This window comes from Alligator sinensis, unplaced genomic scaffold (assembly GCF_000455745.1).
Source record: "Alligator sinensis unplaced genomic scaffold, ASM45574v1 scaffold611_2, whole genome shotgun sequence".
Classification (NCBI taxonomy): domain Eukaryota; kingdom Metazoa; phylum Chordata; order Crocodylia; family Alligatoridae; genus Alligator; species Alligator sinensis.
The window spans coordinates 4,668,651-4,685,838 of NW_005841869.1; the positions used below are offsets into that span (position 1 = coordinate 4,668,651).

At 48.3% G+C, this 17,188-nt stretch overlaps 1 protein-coding gene across 1 annotated transcript in view; it reads left to right on the top strand.

Annotated features, from left to right (window-relative positions):
- RALGPS1 (Ral GEF with PH domain and SH3 binding motif 1) overlaps window positions 1–17,188 on the top strand; it is a 203,037-nt gene that overhangs the window by 144,746 nt on the left and 41,103 nt on the right. Inside the window, exons 9-10 of the mRNA XM_025194588.1 lie at window positions 2,545–2,682; window positions 6,471–6,564. Of these exons, the coding sequence (XP_025050373.1) occupies window positions 2,545–2,682; window positions 6,471–6,564 (232 nt within the window). The remainder of the gene's footprint in view (window positions 1–2,544; window positions 2,683–6,470; window positions 6,565–17,188) is intronic.

Sequence of the window (17,188 nt, forward strand, 5' to 3'; positions counted from 1 at the left end):
GATGGTCTCCCTTTCCACAACTCCTGAACTGATGGTAATTCTTCAATGTCTTCAATGGAGAAGACCATTTTTTCTCAGGGATTCTGTACTTCCGGCCTGCTTTGGAGGTATACTTGCTGATAAATTAACACTGAATGAAGGATCTCCAAAAGCATAGAGAAGATTGTGCAGATGAGCAGCATGGGGACACAGCTTGGGTGCCCAGGGCAAAGTGGAAGCAGCGACTTGGGGATCAGAATTGGTAATGTGACCACACAGCTGCCGGCCACAGGCCCCCTCCTTCCTCCCAGGTCGGCACCGGGAGCAGTTGCCCCTATTGCCCCGGCCCCAGTTACACCACTCCGCAGATGGCTGTGAATGGGCATAGCTGTTACGTGTCCCCAGTAGCATCTTCTGTTGAGAAGGGAGGGAATTTAAGCCTCATTTATTGTATTTGCTTGAGCTTCTGTGCAGCTGTTACACCAGTGTGCAAGGGAGAAAGGGCTGAGACGCATCTCTGGCAGCACGGCTGCCCTCCACGGCCACTGCCCCAGAGTGCCTGCGGGGTTGAAGCCTTAGAGCCCCCCACTGTCACAGCCACGCGTGCTGGCAGAGCGGAGCAGGCTCCCAGCGGAGGATGCGCCACTCTCCACACGTGGTGAAGCCACGCGCTCCGCGGAGCAGCCGGCAGCGGTGTGCCTCCTGGTCTTCTCCCTGGGCACAGGCCTCTCCAGCAGAGGCATCTTGTTACAGCCAAGAAGCCCTCGAATAATTATTCCCTGTCTGGACAAAGTTACTTAACGGGAACAAATGATACAGAAGGGCTGGAAAGGGCAGGAGCAGTACCCTGCTGCCCATGCCAGTTGTCCCAGTTGTTACTGAGGTGCTGGGTGAATAAGTGAGCCTTGCACCGTGTTTCCGCATGCAGTAATTGGGGGCTGTGCTGGAGCAGTTTCTGGAACTGCTGGAACAAGGCCCCTCCTCTTGCTTGTGGCTGTCCGTTTTCCAGAGTTCAGATCCGGGATTTACAAGACCTCCCTGCTGTCTCCCTTGTCGCCTCCTCTCCATCCTCTCCCCCTGCGTGTTGATTCTCTGTTGCACGCGGCAAGGACTTTGCCTTTGCTGTAGCTGTCGCCCGCACGTTCCTGAGTACTGCAGGAGCAGCACGGTTCTGATCTCAGCCACTTTCAGGACAGCCAGATGCCTGCGGTGCTGCTGATGACGGGGATGCTGCAGCCTCTGCAAGCTGCCCTCCCTGTACAGGTCTGTGAATGTACTTCGGCTTATGCCATGCTTTTTGTTACGGAGCCTGAACTGAGCCAAAGTGATTAGACCAGCTGACTGTACCAAATACCACAGCGTTTTTTGGTGTTTATAGCAACTTGCTGAAAACTACCAGGCTCTTTTCACAAGCTTTGAACTAAGGTTTCCAAAGCAGGAAGGCCAAGGCTTCTGGTTAGCCACATATCTAAGATGAGCAGCTTTTACTTTTCAAGCGCCTTGTTTCATTGCTAAACACTGCTGCTGAGCACAGCTTAGGGAGCTGGTTCAACTGGTCTTAGAGAAGCTGGGGTTTTATTCCTGATAACAGGTGTAGATGGTGTGCAGTTTCTTTATTGGTGACTTGGTTTTCTTTGCTATCACCACTGTTGTTGTATCAGGTGTTTGTTGTTAAAAATGGCTTATTGGTCAAAAGATATTTAACATGATCCTGTAATGTGACAGTAGATGACTGAAGGTTGTTCCCGATGTACCTCGTACCGTGTAGCAGAGGCTCACTGCAGCTCACCGTTTGATCCCGGCTGTCTAGCTGTCATCCCATAAGGCACCTTTCATCCTTCTGGGTGAAATGTCCCAGTCAAATGTAAATAATGCTCCTTCCTGTGCTTGTTGAAATGCCAGGACACTAGCAAAACCCATGTGAGATGTTATTTTCCGGTAGAGAAATTCAGTGATTAGTACCAGACCTGCTAATTAACCCCCTTTTAAAAGGTAACAAGTAGAAGCACCTTGAATTTGTCACATAATCAATGCTAAAGCATTGCTTTCATTAATCTTTCTAAAGACTCTAACCATTGGCTGTGACCAGAAATGCAGGGTGGCACAAATCAGTCACAGGGTGGCAAATCTGGAGAGCCGTGCTGGGCAGCGAGCGCGTCGGGTTTTTCTGTGGGGTAGGGGCTCAGCGGCGCGTGGCATCAGGCATGGGGTACTTTTCTGCTTTCCTCCCCCACATTTGGGTTACTGTATTTTCCATTGTGAACGTCACTTTTGGTGAGCGGAAACCCTGAAATCCTGCCCGTTCTGTCTTTGGAAATACTACCTCATGCAGGTGCACATTGTCTAAAGCTTTTCTCTGCATTTACAAAGGAGTCTCAGAACTGAAGTCCAACACCTACATTTTTGATTAGACGAATCTCGAGCTCTTTGCTTGTAATATCCTCCCCCACATTATTGAATGGGACAGACACAGAAGGGCAGGTGGTGGTTCGTTCTTGTTGTGTTATTGTCACTTATGCAACTGTTTCTTTATAAAATGCCTGTTTCATTTGTTTTTAATTTCAGGAATTTATCTCTTGGACTTAATCTACATTGATTCTGCATATCCTGCCTCAGGCAGCATCATGGAGAATGAACAAAGATCCAATCAAATGAACAATATCCTTCGAATAATAGCTGATTTGCAAGTCTCCTGTAACTATGGTTGGTCATTTTCCATTTGTTGATATTGTAAAATCTTTACTGATATTTCTGTAATATGGTAAATTATTAGCAGATGTCTTCCTCCTGTGAGAAGGACTCAGGCGGATAATAGAAGTAAATAAGGTTCTACACAACCAACTTGCTAGCTACCACCACCGTCTAACTTCAGTTTTAATACAGGCAACCCCCACTTAACGCTGTTTCGCTTAGTACAGTTTTGCTATAGCATGCATTTAAAATTCATACCCGATTCCACTTAGCGCTCAGCGAGTGTTGTGATAGTGCTGAGCAGGCGGGCAGCGGGGTGGGGAGAAGCGGCAGCAGTGGGCAGGAAAGCGGGGGAAGTGGCGACGGCAGGTGGGGAAGCGAGTGAGCGGCCATGAGTGCAGGGCCCGCACCAATGGCCTGGGGCCAGGGCCAGGGCCAGGGCCAGCAGGAGCACGGGTCCCGGGCTGGCAGGGGCTCTGTGGAGCCAGGCTGGGCTGCACCAGCAGGGAGAAGGGGGAGCCGGCCTGGAGTGACCGCCCGTGCCCGCCACCCGGCATGGAGGGGACCAACAGCACCCTGGTAACAAATGCTATTTATTTACATTAATTCCTGTAGGAAAATACATTTCACTTAACGCGGTTCCGGATAACGCTCAGTTTTTCCAGACCCAATTAAGAGAGCTAAGTGGGTGTTGCCTGTACCAAGTTAGGCAGCTGGAACGAGCATAACGTGTATTCCCTGTGAATAGGGAATAGTGCCTAGGGTCTGCTAGACCAATGCAACTGCAGTACAAGGTAAAAGTGAAGGGTTTGGGCAGTCTAGGCTCTTGCTTTGGGGTTGACAGTTAAATTGGGTCTCTTCTTTGCCTGCCTCAGCATCCTTTGCACCCCTGTCATTAGTGCTTCTTTGGTATGCTTCATGTCTGTAGTTAATTAGTATCCTGCTAATTCATTTGCAAAATAAAATAAACACATGAACATACATATGCATGTGAGGAGAAAAACGTTTAATCTTTTCAAGGAATCTTTGCTCAACCCCCGGGGTATCGCCCGCTACAGTTGAGGCCGAGGTCTAAGGCTTTACGACTTGCCAGACTCTAAATCTTCAGTTCTCTTAAATGATGGACTTTTAATATATCAGTTCTGTTCTGAAGAGTAGAATGAGCCTGAAAATTGCTCCATTTGCAAACTTCTTGAAGTGCACCCAGATGGCTGGGGAGATACCTGCAGGAAGGCAATGGCTCTCAGGCAAGTTGGAAGAAGGACAGTGCTTCCATGTCAAAGCTTCTGGCAGCTACTGCCCCAGCGACTGGTGCGGTCACTCCTGGTTCTCAAGTCTGCAGGTCAGAGACTGAGCATCTCCTTGCAAACTGCTGATACAGTACATCAGACCCCTGACACCTAATGCCCAGAGTAGCAAAGACCACCACTTTTAAACTGTGCCCCAGCTTCAGTCACCATCCCTGGTACCAGCCAGATCACACATGTAACTGCACCACTGTCCTCTAAAATCTGACTTCCCAACCTTGGTGACTTCGGTTCCAACTCAGGGCTGTTCCACCTCGACGGTCATCTTTGCTTCTATCTTGCATCATCCTCTTCTTCACCACAGACTTCAGCGACCTTGGTATACTGCCTTCTGCCAAGAGACCAGTATGATATCCGTAGGACTGACTTTCCTGGTACTGATGTAGTTGGTACCTGACCTGTGGTGCTTCCAGCCTCAGCAACATTTACTGCCTTCAGCACATTTACAGACCTACTGGAAACACTGGGGCCAGAGACCCCTCTGCCCATTGTTTCTTCCTTTTCAGTAGCATCTAAATCTCTCTCCTGGTGCCTCACCCAATAAATATGACCGTTTGGTCACAGGGGTAAGTCTCTTGGATAACTGTTATAGGTCTCCAGGGATCAGCTTCATAGGGCCAGTCTTTGCAAAGCCTGCTTTGCGAGCCCTATTCGATGTTTCAGACACTGCTGCAAGAGCCATCCCTGTGCACAGAGCTGCTGCCTCCAGGCCTCGGGTCCTCCGAAGAGGTCCAAACGACAGCAGTGTTTCATGCTCTGCGGTTAAAGACCTTTACTTGTAAAAGAGGTAAAGCGCTGTGCTTTTGAACAGATCCAGAGCAAGGTTTTGTTCGGTGGGCCTATATAGCCCAGCCCGTAGAAGGAAACAGTTCAAACCCATAGTCTCGTGTGAGGCGTAAGCCTGCTGCTTTTGTCCCTGACGTTGGGCCCTTAGCCTCTGCTGTCAGCTAGGCCTTTATCCTAAAACCCATACTTGCTAAAAGCACAATTCCAGCCCTCTGTGAAGCCTCTGTACAGGAAATTCATCATTTCTTGGGTCTTGGCCAACATGGAGCCTGCTGTTGTTACTTTATCATGAGCTCTCATTGTTTAAACCAGAAGCAAGCATTAAAGCTCCCTTGAGAGTATGTATAGAATTAATGGGCTAAAATCACAGCATCTTTAACACTAGAGTTTTCTTGTTCTGGGGTTGAAGGGAGAGTTAATGCAAGAGAATTAACTCAAAAACTACCTTTTCTTAGGACTCAAAAATTAGCTGGAGGCCACGTGTGTGTGCCTGTGTACACCAGGCCTGGCACTTCCATCATCGGGCCCTGATCTTTGCCCCCCATGTCACAAACTTTAATGGGCTTGGTCAGGAGTGCTGAAAGTAATTTATTGACAGGGTAAGGAAGGAACTTCCTGACAAATCTCAGCGTGTCAGTGGGGCTGCAGCTGTCAGGGGCCTAAAGAGCAGTGTCAGTCGATAAGAACTGTGCATGATTTTACTTTTCATAGACTGGACTGATTTTATTCTCACTGCTAAATGTTTTGGTATACTCATTTATCAGTCTTTCAGTTTAGGGCAGGGGTGCTCAGCCTGTGGCCGGCAGGGATCCCTACGGATCAGAAGAGTCAGTAGTGGGGGAGTGGTAGAAGCTCTGCGCACCTGGACCTAGCTTCGCCCAGGCCAGTTCCACGCAGTAGGATCAGGTCCAGGCTTGCCCCCGCATATTTGGATTGGGCCAAGATGCTCCACATCCCCACCCCGTCCACGTGTCCCAGGCCCAGGCCGCTGCCCCCGCCCCGAGATGGATCAGGGTTGGGCGGCATACCCCCTCCCCTCACAGCTGCATCAGCCCCATGTACTGGATGGGGCCCACCAGCCAGACCTGGCCCATGGACAGACTGGGACCTTCCATCCAGCCCGCAGAGCAAAAACGTTGGGCACCACTGCATGTGGGAATGAGTTATTAATTTGAGTGTTATATACTTGGAATATATTGGCAATGTTCAGACTGCTCTTGTTATAATATGGTGTTTTTAACATCTTAAGTGATAAAAGAATGTGTTGTAGCTTTCCTGGTCCTCTTGTCTGCGCCAGTGGCCTCCACTATTTCTATGCATTCATTTTGTAATGCCTTCCTTCAAATAAATGGATTAAAATAAATTACCACAAACTCCTCTCTGTAATCTCCTAAATAATGGGTTCCTTGAAAAATGCTAGAGCAGGGTCTGAGCTAGGCTCCTTTAGGTTGGCTGCTCCTGGCTGAGGTCTGCAGCTGAATCCCAGCTACGGGCTGCGCAATAATCAAGTCGATATGTGATCAAATCCCTGACGTTCTCAGACTGTCTAACAGAATCGTATTCCTAGACACTTTTTCCCTGGGGAGGGTGAAGTTCTCGTTTTGCTTCTGTTAATATAGTCAAGAGAATTAGAGGAAACCAGAGAAGAATTGCTTTTATTTCTTTAAGTTGTGGAAATTCATCCTGGCCATTTTTTATACCCTGTAGATCACCTCACAACATTACCCCATGTGCAAAAGTATTTAAAGTCTGTTCGCTACATTGAAGAACTTCAAAAGTTTGTTGAAGATGACAACTACAAGTAAGTACCACCTCCTTCTCTACCTCTAGACAATTTAATAGAAAGATGGCCTGGCTGTTAGTTTTGAGTAGGAGTCGCATAGAAAATCTCTGGCAAAAATGTAAGTATTTTTTTAACGTTTTTAAACAGAGTTAATATTGTCAAGGCCTGAGTAAAACCCCAGCTGGATGTTATCCTCGTGACTCTCATGTCATTCCAAAATGAGACCTCTGCAAAAGTTAAAGGCAACAACTAATAAAAGTCTCATGTGTTTCATTGCACTGTAGCCCTCCTTAGAGAATAATACTCAGGAACCCTGAAACTGGTGTTTCTATTGGAACGCTGCACGACTCAGGTCAAATTACCTGATGCTGCTAGAATCGCGTGAACCATTTTTAAATGCAAGTGAATAATTATGCTAGGCTGACACACCATCAGTGATTCTGATGTTGTCAGACTGCAGCTAAACCTAAAGCAACACTTACGGTGATGTCAAGAGCAAACCTGGTCACCAGCCTCAAAGTGACGTACAGCATGCAGGAAAACACGTCGGTGTTCCAGAGGAGACATAAAGAATCGTGGTAGAATAGCCATCATGACCAGAGCACATGTATTGAAGGGTGTGTGTTTGTTCAAGAAAGACAGAAATTAAAGTGAAGGTGATTGCAGGAGGATTTTACCTTTTTGATACAATAGAGTGTAAAGAAATAAGCTAAGCTAGCATGGAGAGAGCAGAACTGAGCCAGCTGCTTCCAGGAATGGTGGTCAAAGAGGTTCTCCGGGTTACAGCTGAGTCAGCAGTAGCCTCCTGGGGTTGCATTTGGAGATGGACAGAGATCTTGGTAACGTTACCAAAGAAAATAAAAAGTACTACTTGAACTGTGTCATTATGGGAGACTAGCTTCCCAGCACTAGGGAACAAATACTGTTAAAAATAGTAAGGCGCATGTACTCCCAGATGTAGGAATCAACAGCTTTCTTCACCAAATAGATGGCAAACTAACAAGAGATTATTCTGTTTTGGCGTTAGGTTGGAAAAGTAGTGTCTTTTTAGAATAGGTTATGGAGAGTGGATGCATCTACACGTACACTTTACTGCGGAGTCAACTAATTCGTTCTGCAGTAAAGCATCACAGTCTACACTTGCACTGGTATTAGAGTGCAGTAAATTAAATAACTGCGCTGTAGGATACTACTGTCGAGCACAGGTGCTACCCTATGGCAGAGTAATTACGTGCGCTGAAGCGCACATGTAGACAGTGACGGGCTGGCTGGGCCTCGGGGGTGCTAAAGTGTGGGGGCTGCCTGCACCTAGCTCCGCACTGTAGCACCCTCGTGCCCCAGCCAGCCCCTCCACCATCCAGCGCTGCTGCCTGGAGCCTGGGCCTGACCCTCTAAGTCCCCTGCCAGCCTGGGGCTGCTCCGTCCCTGCTCAAACTGGTGCAGTCCCAGGCACGTGTGCAGACACAGCACCCGAGAGCAGCAACGCTGACTCCGGCACGTTGCCTTGATGGCACATGTAGATGCACCCAGAAGAGGCCTTCTAGAATAGGCGGTAGGCAGACGGATTTGAAGACACTTAATTACCCTTTCTATCTACTCCCAAACATCACATCAAGTTGTGAAAGCTGTTCTGTTCCGCTTCAGTTCAGAGCAGTGCAAATATACTACTGTTCCTCAGGCAAAAACAGTAAGTGGAATGAGGCAATTGTGATAAACTCTGGCATAATTACTAACGTAGTGTGGAGCCACGTAGGGCATGGACGTGTTTGGAATTTTACTCTGCTTTAGCTGAGACAATTATTCTAGAGGAGATAGCACGCGGAGCAGATGTTCTTCTGGAAGTGATGCTAGAGCTGCATTGAGTGTGTCAGACAGACTTCAACTGGAGGGACTCTCTCTCATAATTTGTCCTGTTGCTTAGGTAAGCCTCCAGCGCGGGAAGCCAAGGCAGCGTCAGCCTGTTCACTGCAGAGGATCATCCTTGTCTGCGGTTTTGACAAGTTTATATTTTTGGATCAGACTGAAAGCAGATTTTAGGAACACTGTTTTTATACCAGAATCCTGTTTCATGTATGGCACTGTCTTCCAAACGGAAAAAATGTATCTACAGAATTTTTTTCTCAACTGCAACTTATCTGCTACAGAAACTGAATTTGTACCAGAGCACTCATAGCGCAACACGTGTGCTTTTCCATCTTTCTCCCTCCCTGTATTAGAGTTGCTCTGCGGAGTGAGAGAGATTTTCACACTGAACATTTGTACATTATGCTCCCGTGTAAAAGAAAAGTGCAGTCTGAGCTTTGCATTACAGTCTGCCTTCAGATCTTTGTTGCATCTTAGGGTTTAATAAGCAGGAATTTTATTTACTTGTTTCTCATGTGTTTGCATACTTCATTAAATGAAGGCATGAAGAGCACAGTAAGGAAAAGGTCAATGGTTGTTACAGCTTCTGGACTAAATGCCAAGAGACTGAAAACATTACTTAATTTTAATTCTTGGACAGACTTTCCTGTCCATGCAACTATGTTAAAAAGATATAGATGGTAGTTTTTCATTAGTTTCAATATATTTGTAAAAAAGGAACAAAACAAAGGTCCTTATAAATATTTAGTACCATGACATAATACTTGGAAGAATTACAAGTCATGAGTAATTCCAATATAACATTTTTGAAAGTCATTTTAATCCCAGCAGAGGTTTCCTCACAACATTGAGAGGTGTTTATGTGTATTTTTAGAGGGCGTTCAATCCTTTTCCCTTGGTCTGGATAGCTGGGGAAGTACGTTCTTTGAGCAGATCTTTTTTTGCTTGTTTTCTTTCTAAGCCGGAGCATGTCTAGGGATAGATTCACTAAATACGGAGAGAACCTTAAGAATGAAAGGAAACCAGGGCAGAACCTGATACCTAATGTCGTAATGATGTCTGTGGTTTCTTGGAGCTGCTCATGGGGAGTTCAGACCTTGTGCTGCCATGTGTGTTTCTTCCAAAGCGAAGTCTTACCTCAAGGTGATTTGTCTTCATCCAAAATCTAGCCCATGTTAGTCCTTAAAGCTCAGTCTTTTTCTTTCTCTGAATCTGAGGACAGGTTATGGACTTCTTTATAGAAATTTAACTCAATATATTCTTCCTCCATAGATCTTAGGTTTCCTGTTCTTTTCTCCTTGCGTGCCAACAAGAACTGGGGGCATTTACAGACCTGCTTTGGGAGATGGCGGGGTGCTTTAATTAGCACAGTTCTTGCTGCGCCAGTTTGAAGTGCCTGGAGCGTCATGTGCATCAGCATCCCTGCGCTGAAAAATGGCGGTGGGGTGCTTTGAACTAAAGCTTATCGAACGAGCTTAAGTTTGAAGCACCCCACCACTGTTTTTCAGTGCAGGGACGCTGGTATAACGACATTGGGGTCTGCAGGAGCACAGTAATTACCACGCTCCAGCAGACTCAGTTAATTGGGCCTGCTCCGACGCGCTGTAATTACCGTGCGTTGGAGCAGCCTCCCTGCACGTGTATCGGTGCCCTGTGGGTTCTGGGAAGGCCGCGGGAGTTCAGTCGTTATAGAGTAAAAGAACCTTCTCTCGGTCTCTAGCGATGTCTCCTGCAGAGCAAAGAGCAGCATGAGCAGACTGAGGAGGGAGCAACATTGATCTTTGGTAGGAAAGGTGGGATTAGCTCAGTAACAAGCTCTGAGAGAGAGAAAATCTCAGAAAATTGCCCTAAAATACATCGGCAGGATCCCAGCATGCACACTTTCCCAGACCAGGACCAGGACAGGAAAATCATGCATCTACTTTACACAAATATGTTGCATCAGTTGAGAGGTTTGGTTTAATTTCTACTTGCGGGAAGGTGAAGACTGTACACAAAACCTTTGCTGTTGTGTCATCTCCCGAATACAAAGGGATTGTTCCTTCATAAGCCCGGACATCTCTGTCCGCAGGTGGAGGAACTGGTGCTCTTGCTGGTGAGACAGGCCCAGAGATAGAAAAGGGGCTGGAGACAACAGATGTGCTCCTAGGATTGTAGCTTTTCATTGCTGCCGACAGCTAATCGCTGACAACCCCCAGGCTGCTTGTCTCCCTTAGGGAGAATCCCAGAAGACAGGAAATGGGAGACCACGTGCAGCCTTTCCCTTCCTGGAACGCGGTGATGTTCCAGAAAAGCATCCAGTCTTGAGTGGAAGACATCGAGTCCTGGAGAAGCCTTCACGGTTTGTTCGAACAGGAGAGAGCACAGGCACTGCTAAAGCCCCCTATCTTTTTTCTAACCGTAAGTGGTCTGGTTTCAGTTTCCAGCCCCTGGTTCTTTGTACGCCTCTCCCCTCTAGATACGAGTCCTGCGGCACACGCTGTTCCATCCCCGTGAATGTCATTAACACTGCAATGAAGTCACTTCTTGATAATCTTTTTTTTAAATAAGCAAAACACATTGAGCTCTTAGTATCGGGCAGTTTCTCAACATCCTTTCTAAAACGTGTGAACTCGAAGTAGTATTCTGGTACTAGTCATGTAAACGGCAGGATCAGAGGCAGAATTGTCTCCCTCCTCCCACTAGCTGGGTCCGTCCTCCACTCTTGCCCCCAAGGACCGTAGGAACTTTTTGCCACAGCGTCACACTTGATGTTCGTGTTCAGTTGCTCTTACCCGTAACAACCATATCTCATCAAAGGATGACATTGGAGTTGCTGGCATGGCATTTATTCTATAAAGTCATGTTTCCTGGTGTAAATTGTATTCCTGTAATTTATTTTTGTGTCAAGTGAATCCTGTATCAGATTTTTCTGCTCAGTTGTTTGGGATTCATGTTCAGCCTAGAGGCATCTAGTTATCTATTGACCCTACATCCACACTTGCCACGTCTTCTGAAATTTCCCCAGTGCTGAAGGTTTTTTAAAAATTAAAATTGTTGGCCATAGATTTTCTCAGGTAGCTCTCTTAGGCCTCTACGTGCAAGTTATCCAAGCCTGCCGGGTTAAAAATCCTAGTGGTTAATCAATGTGTGGCCCTTGTAGATGAAATAGTAACATTTATTTTGGCTTACTGAAAATGACTTCTCTCTTAGTTACCGGCTCTGTAGGTTTGCACTGGTATGTTGTCACAATGGATAACATTTCCATTTAGTTCATTCAAAATTGATTCTTCGCGGTGTTTGTGCAGTAGCAATGCAGTTCATTCGGAGGGTGTGCATGGACTTGCTAACGGGGGTGACCAAGACCTGGCCGTGGGGCCCTGCCATCAGGCCTGCAGGGCTCTGTACAGGTCTAGAAACTGAGTGGTATGGCAAGCACTGGCAGCATGAATTGCTGCAGCTTCGGGAGCCACAGCCACGAGCACTGCCACTGCTTATCCTGCTGCCACGTTGCTGGCCCCGTGGGGGAGCTGCCCACGCCACCTCCAGAGTGCAGAGCAGAATCGTGTGGCCGGCAGGGACAGGAACTGGGTGGCAGGAGGAGCAGAAGCTGCCGTGACTCCAGGAGCTGCGGCAGCTAATTCTGCGGTCACCAAACCCAGCCCTGTAGGCCAGATAATGCGGCTCCGATCTCTGGATCTTGCCTGTGGACTGGCCCTGAGCCTCTCGCCTAGCCCGTGGAGCCAGGTGGCACGCACACCGCTGTGCTAACAAGTGCAAGTCCGCAGCATGGAGGGGAGGGGTCACTCTTCGGGGAGTTTCTCTTCTCTTGGTGACTGACAGCGCAGTCCTGCTTTTCTGCATCCAGGGGGAGAGCCTGCTGGCACGCCAGTCTGTGGATCTTATCTCCACGAAAGGGCATTTTTGGTCGGTCATGATATATTCCCCTGCCCCATCAGGGGCTGCCTGGTTGAAAGGGTGCAGTTCCGTTCACTCCCGTCTTCCCTGAGCTCTCTCTCCTACTCAGCTGCGGGAAAAATGTCCGGTCTTTTTTCTTTTCTTCCTTTCTTCTCGTTCCATTCCTGTGTCCCTTGAAATCATTTTAAATGGGACTCAAACTAGAGCAGATCTTTAGCAAGAGCTCAGAAGACAAGTAGGGCTAGATGCAAGTTCTGTGCATCACTGCTGCTGTTAGCTTTGCATGCTGCTAATGTGTTTCCTGTACTATATGAGATGTCTTTAAGCGGCTATCCTGTCATGCAAGACACAGTCCATATGCCATTAGGAGGTCTTCAGTTTTCTCTCTTCATATGTTGAGTGTCCCTGAACAGCTGCAGAACAAATCACTAGCTACTGCCTGGGTAAAGCAGTGCAGCTTTTGAAATCCTGCTGACCTTACAACACTTGTTTCTATCCATTTCTTGTGTCCCCTAGCTCCCAGCTGAACCTTATGTTTGCAGAGCTTAAAATGCGAACATGCTCTTGAGCCCTTGCTGGACTGAACAGTATTGGAAGGGACCGTCATAGTCCTGGAGGGTCCTGCCTCTTCCATGACTGCTTTACCAAAAGTGAGTCTAAGCTTCCTCACATCTGCCACTGAGCACAGAGCACTTCTGAGTTTTTTCCATGTGCAGAAGTAAGCACACTATTGCAGCTGGGCCTCAACACCTGCATTACCAGCAAGAATCTTTATCCCCTTCCCCCAAGAAACCACCTTAGTTTTCAGCCTGTTGTAGTGACCAGAAAGCTGGGTGTAACAACACACACCCGTACAACTGTCCAGTCCCTGTCTGCGTAACGATGGGCGGGGAATTATGAGCTTTGCACCATTGGTGCCATGGAGAAAGGGTTGCTTGCCCAGATTTAATGCAGGCTGGTGGCACTAAATTACTAGCAGGGACAGGCAAATAGCTGCCCTCTCTCCCTGGGGGCCATGGACAGGATAACCATCCTCCTCAGCCTCCCAGCATCCCCCGAGGCCATTGACCAGGCTCCTGTCCTCAAGAAATCACCTTCCCTTGATTTCTGTGACTTGTTCCATTCGTGATTCTTGTGCTGTCCGTCTCCGATTGCTCCTTCAGTGCGTCATCTGGAGGACTCCCCTCGTTCTGCCTCCAACTCTTGGGCTGGCCCCTTCTCTTCTCCCTGTGCCCCTTACCTTTGCAAACGCAGAGCCTGCTGCGGTCACCGTGCTGATGACGGCTGCTGCACTCCAGACATGTAAAAGGGAATGGTTGTCCTGAAAGTCCTCCTCACCCTCTGTGTTCGTTGCTGTGGACAGCACCACTGGCTTCATCAGCTGGGCGTCCTCCACAGCTCAGCCCTTTCTTCAGATCTGCCCATGCAGACTGTGCCTACCTGTCACTGTTTTCCCATCTAACATTTTTGGGATACAGCCTTTCCTGTCCACCAGCATTGTTAAGACGCCTCATCTTGCTTCTCAGTTACTGCAACATCCTCTTCTCCGGCCTTGACAGCTCCCCTCCTGTCTCCTTCGTATCCATCCAGAATGCTGCTGCAAAAATTGCTGTCCTGGCTCATCCTTTGGACAAGTCGCCCCTTTTTGTTCATGCCTCCACTGGCTCTTTTTTCTCCATTACTTCAAACCCAAGTTTGCACCTTCAGGGACCTTCGCAGCTTGTCTCTTTGCTACATCTTGTATCAATCACCTCTCTTATTCAGCTGCCTCCAACACCCGCGTGTGCAGTCATGAAGTGTTACTTGCTGCAGAGTTAAAGGGAAAAACACCCAGGAACCAAAACAGCGGTGAAGACAAGCCAGTCCCCACTACGCTCCTTCGAAGCGGCTAAGTCGACTTGGGAAAGGAACTACCTCACTGACCCCATCCATGATGGAGTGGGTTATTCTTGCCAGCGCCGAAAGGAGAGACATCACAGGGAACACTAAAACACTGGGAAATCTTGAGGGCCCTGGAAGAGGAAGAGAGGTTGTGTGAGCTAGGAGCAAGGGACAGGGGCACAAACACTGGCTGGGCTGAGGGCTGGCATGGGTTTAGGCACCTTACGTATAAAGTTGCAGTCCAGAAAATTCCCACTAGCGGCCATTGCACCCTGGCAGCACCTGATCTCTGTCGGCACCCCAGCTTCAGTCCTTAAAGCTTCCCAACTGCCTGAGAGTTGTGTGCTGGCATATGCCCGGAGGCCCTCGGTTTGGATAGGTCTGAGCAGCCTGGCAGCTGTCTTGTGCTTCTCTGCTGGAGTCGCCTGCTGGGCTTGATCCAGCAGGTATTCTCGCCGCACGCCGGGTTCACACTGGCAGTGCTAGGCTCCCGTGAGTGGCCGCTGCATCAGCTGGAGTGTAAGGGGGTTCCCACCCCGTCTTCCACAATAGCTTCATGGTTCGAGCACTCGCCACGCAGTGCTGACGGGGGTCCAGCCCTGCCCCCAGCCTTGCTCCTGAATCTTAGCCAGTGAACGGTGGCTGGTTTCCAGCAGCTCCTCCCTAGCTAGCTGGCTGTTTTGGCCCCAACCTGTGGCACCTGCCTTTCCTGGGACAGTGCACTATGACCACCTTGCAGGGTACTGGATCCCACTGCAGGAGACCCAGTACCCGGTCCTTTGCTAGATCTGACCTTTGGGCGTTTAGAAGCCAAACCATTACCAAAAACCACTGGGCCCTTTAAAGTCACCTTTGAAAATGGGACCTTGCAGACCGGGGCTGCATGCCCTGCAGACCGCAGGGTGGCACAGAAGCAAGCCAGCAGCAGTTTAGTCACCGCCTGGGCTCCAGGCAGGCCAGTCCACCCAGCTTTTTGGCCCACGAGACTTCAGTGCTGAGTGTGTGTGGTGCCTCGATACTCTGAACAACCAAGCCCAGAAAGTCCACATCCCTGGGTGCGTGCTTCTAATTTCCTTCCTTGCCAAGGGGGGAAAGGGGACACCACAGGACCCGATTTACCAGCGGTCACATTCTTATTCTGTTCTGGGATTAAACACTTGCTTGATAGGTCCGGGCGGATTCTCTTACTTCTTAAATCTCCTCACTAGCTGTTTTTCTTTGAGGAGCTGCCCTGAAATCTCCAATTCTGCTTTGCATTCGTACCAAAGGGTATTGATCCCGCTTGTGTTTAGGGTTTTGAGTAGCAACCATTGCTGGTTTTCTAAGCATCCTTTCTGCTGTCTTTGTTTCTGGAAAAAATAAGAACGCGGTGAGCCTTCGCTAAAATAAACAGGAGAAAAACCAGTTTCCACAGCAGGAACTTCACCCACACTGCGAGTGAAATAGTCTTGGCGAGCGTGCCGGTTCTGGCACCTTAGGGAAAGGGCCAGAGAAGATGGGGGCCACCAACAAGGCCGCGCGGTCCAGCGGGGAGGGGGTTCTGGACTTCTGGGGCAGGCTTCCCCTCCCTGGCCGAGTACATGTGACTCGGCTCTCGCCAGCCGCCAGAAGACAGCACCTGCTTCTTGAGCAGCGGCCTTTCTCTCGAGATCTTAGAGGCTCAACACAGGAAGTGCCGTGTTCCCTACTTTACAGATGGGGATGCTGAGGCGCAGGGCAGTGAAGTGAGGTGCCCTGGCTTGCCTGCAGCCCGGGGCAGAGCCAGTAGGTCCTTACTTGCCGAGCCCCGCACCAGTGCTCTGTCGGCTCGTGCCACTTTTCCTCCCTCGACTCATCTCCTGGAGAGCCTTGTGTTGAATGCACAGTAATTACTGGAGTCGCATCAGCTGGGAGAGTTCCCAAGACATGTTCTGCCCAGCGTATTGGTCATGAGCAGGGCCCATCACAGTTTCAACACCCCAGACATCATTCCCTGCTTCCCACCCCACCTAGGCTTTGTCCTGTATTAGACTGGAAGCACTGCTGGTTTGGGAGCATGTCTTGTCTCTGTCAGCTGCAGCGGAGAGCACCGGTGCTGTGTTAGTATTGTTAATTATCATTGTCTCCAGAAGAGAGAGAGCATCTGGAAACTAATTAGGCTTTTAGGAATAGGGTTAGGAAGATGGTAGGGTGGTAGAGTTAATGGATATGCTAGGTTAGCCTCGCTCTTACTGTCACGTTAAAACAAGCATTCTGCGCCGCTGAACAGTCCTTTTGCAAACAGAAAATGATGGCTGTATCTGCATGTCTTTAATCGCTGTCTCAGTTACAAGCAGAAATTGTGTGTAGTCATCATGGTCAAAAACAAGGTGAAATCATTACCCTTTGGCACACACAATTGATCACAGAAACAGAGCACTGAAAACATAATGTGTTTACAAAATGTAATTAAGGTATTACTTCCTCCATATCACAGAGATCATCAGTTCATTCCAACTTTCTTTCACTCACTGAGGGATCTTAGACTATTCACTGGTGCACTGTTATAATAGGTGCCACTGTGGTAGCTTGCAAATGGAAAGCAAAATAGCTTGCCTACAGAAACAACCAAGACCATCAAATCCAAACCAGAAACTTTTCATAGTTCTGAAAAATGAAAATTTTAGCCAGACTTATTTCCTTCCAGAAAGTAACATCCCATAGCAATCAGTGTCTCCCTAGAAGCTATAATTGTTAAAAAAAAAAAAAAAAAATCCAGAACAGCCCCAACAACGCACCCTGGACAGGGATGAAAGTATCGTTAAAGTTAGCAGGAAGACTCAGCGAGCCTATTTTTATTTAAGCATGACACTTTAGGATGGAAATGTGGATCTTGCCTTAAATGGGAAGGGACACAATTACTTTAAAAACGATACTCTTGTGGTTGATGTTTGTACCTAGCATTGTTATGAGTATCAACTAAGATAACTTTACATGGAGAGGACAGAAAGCATGTGTCATTTTGACAGCAGTCTGATAGACT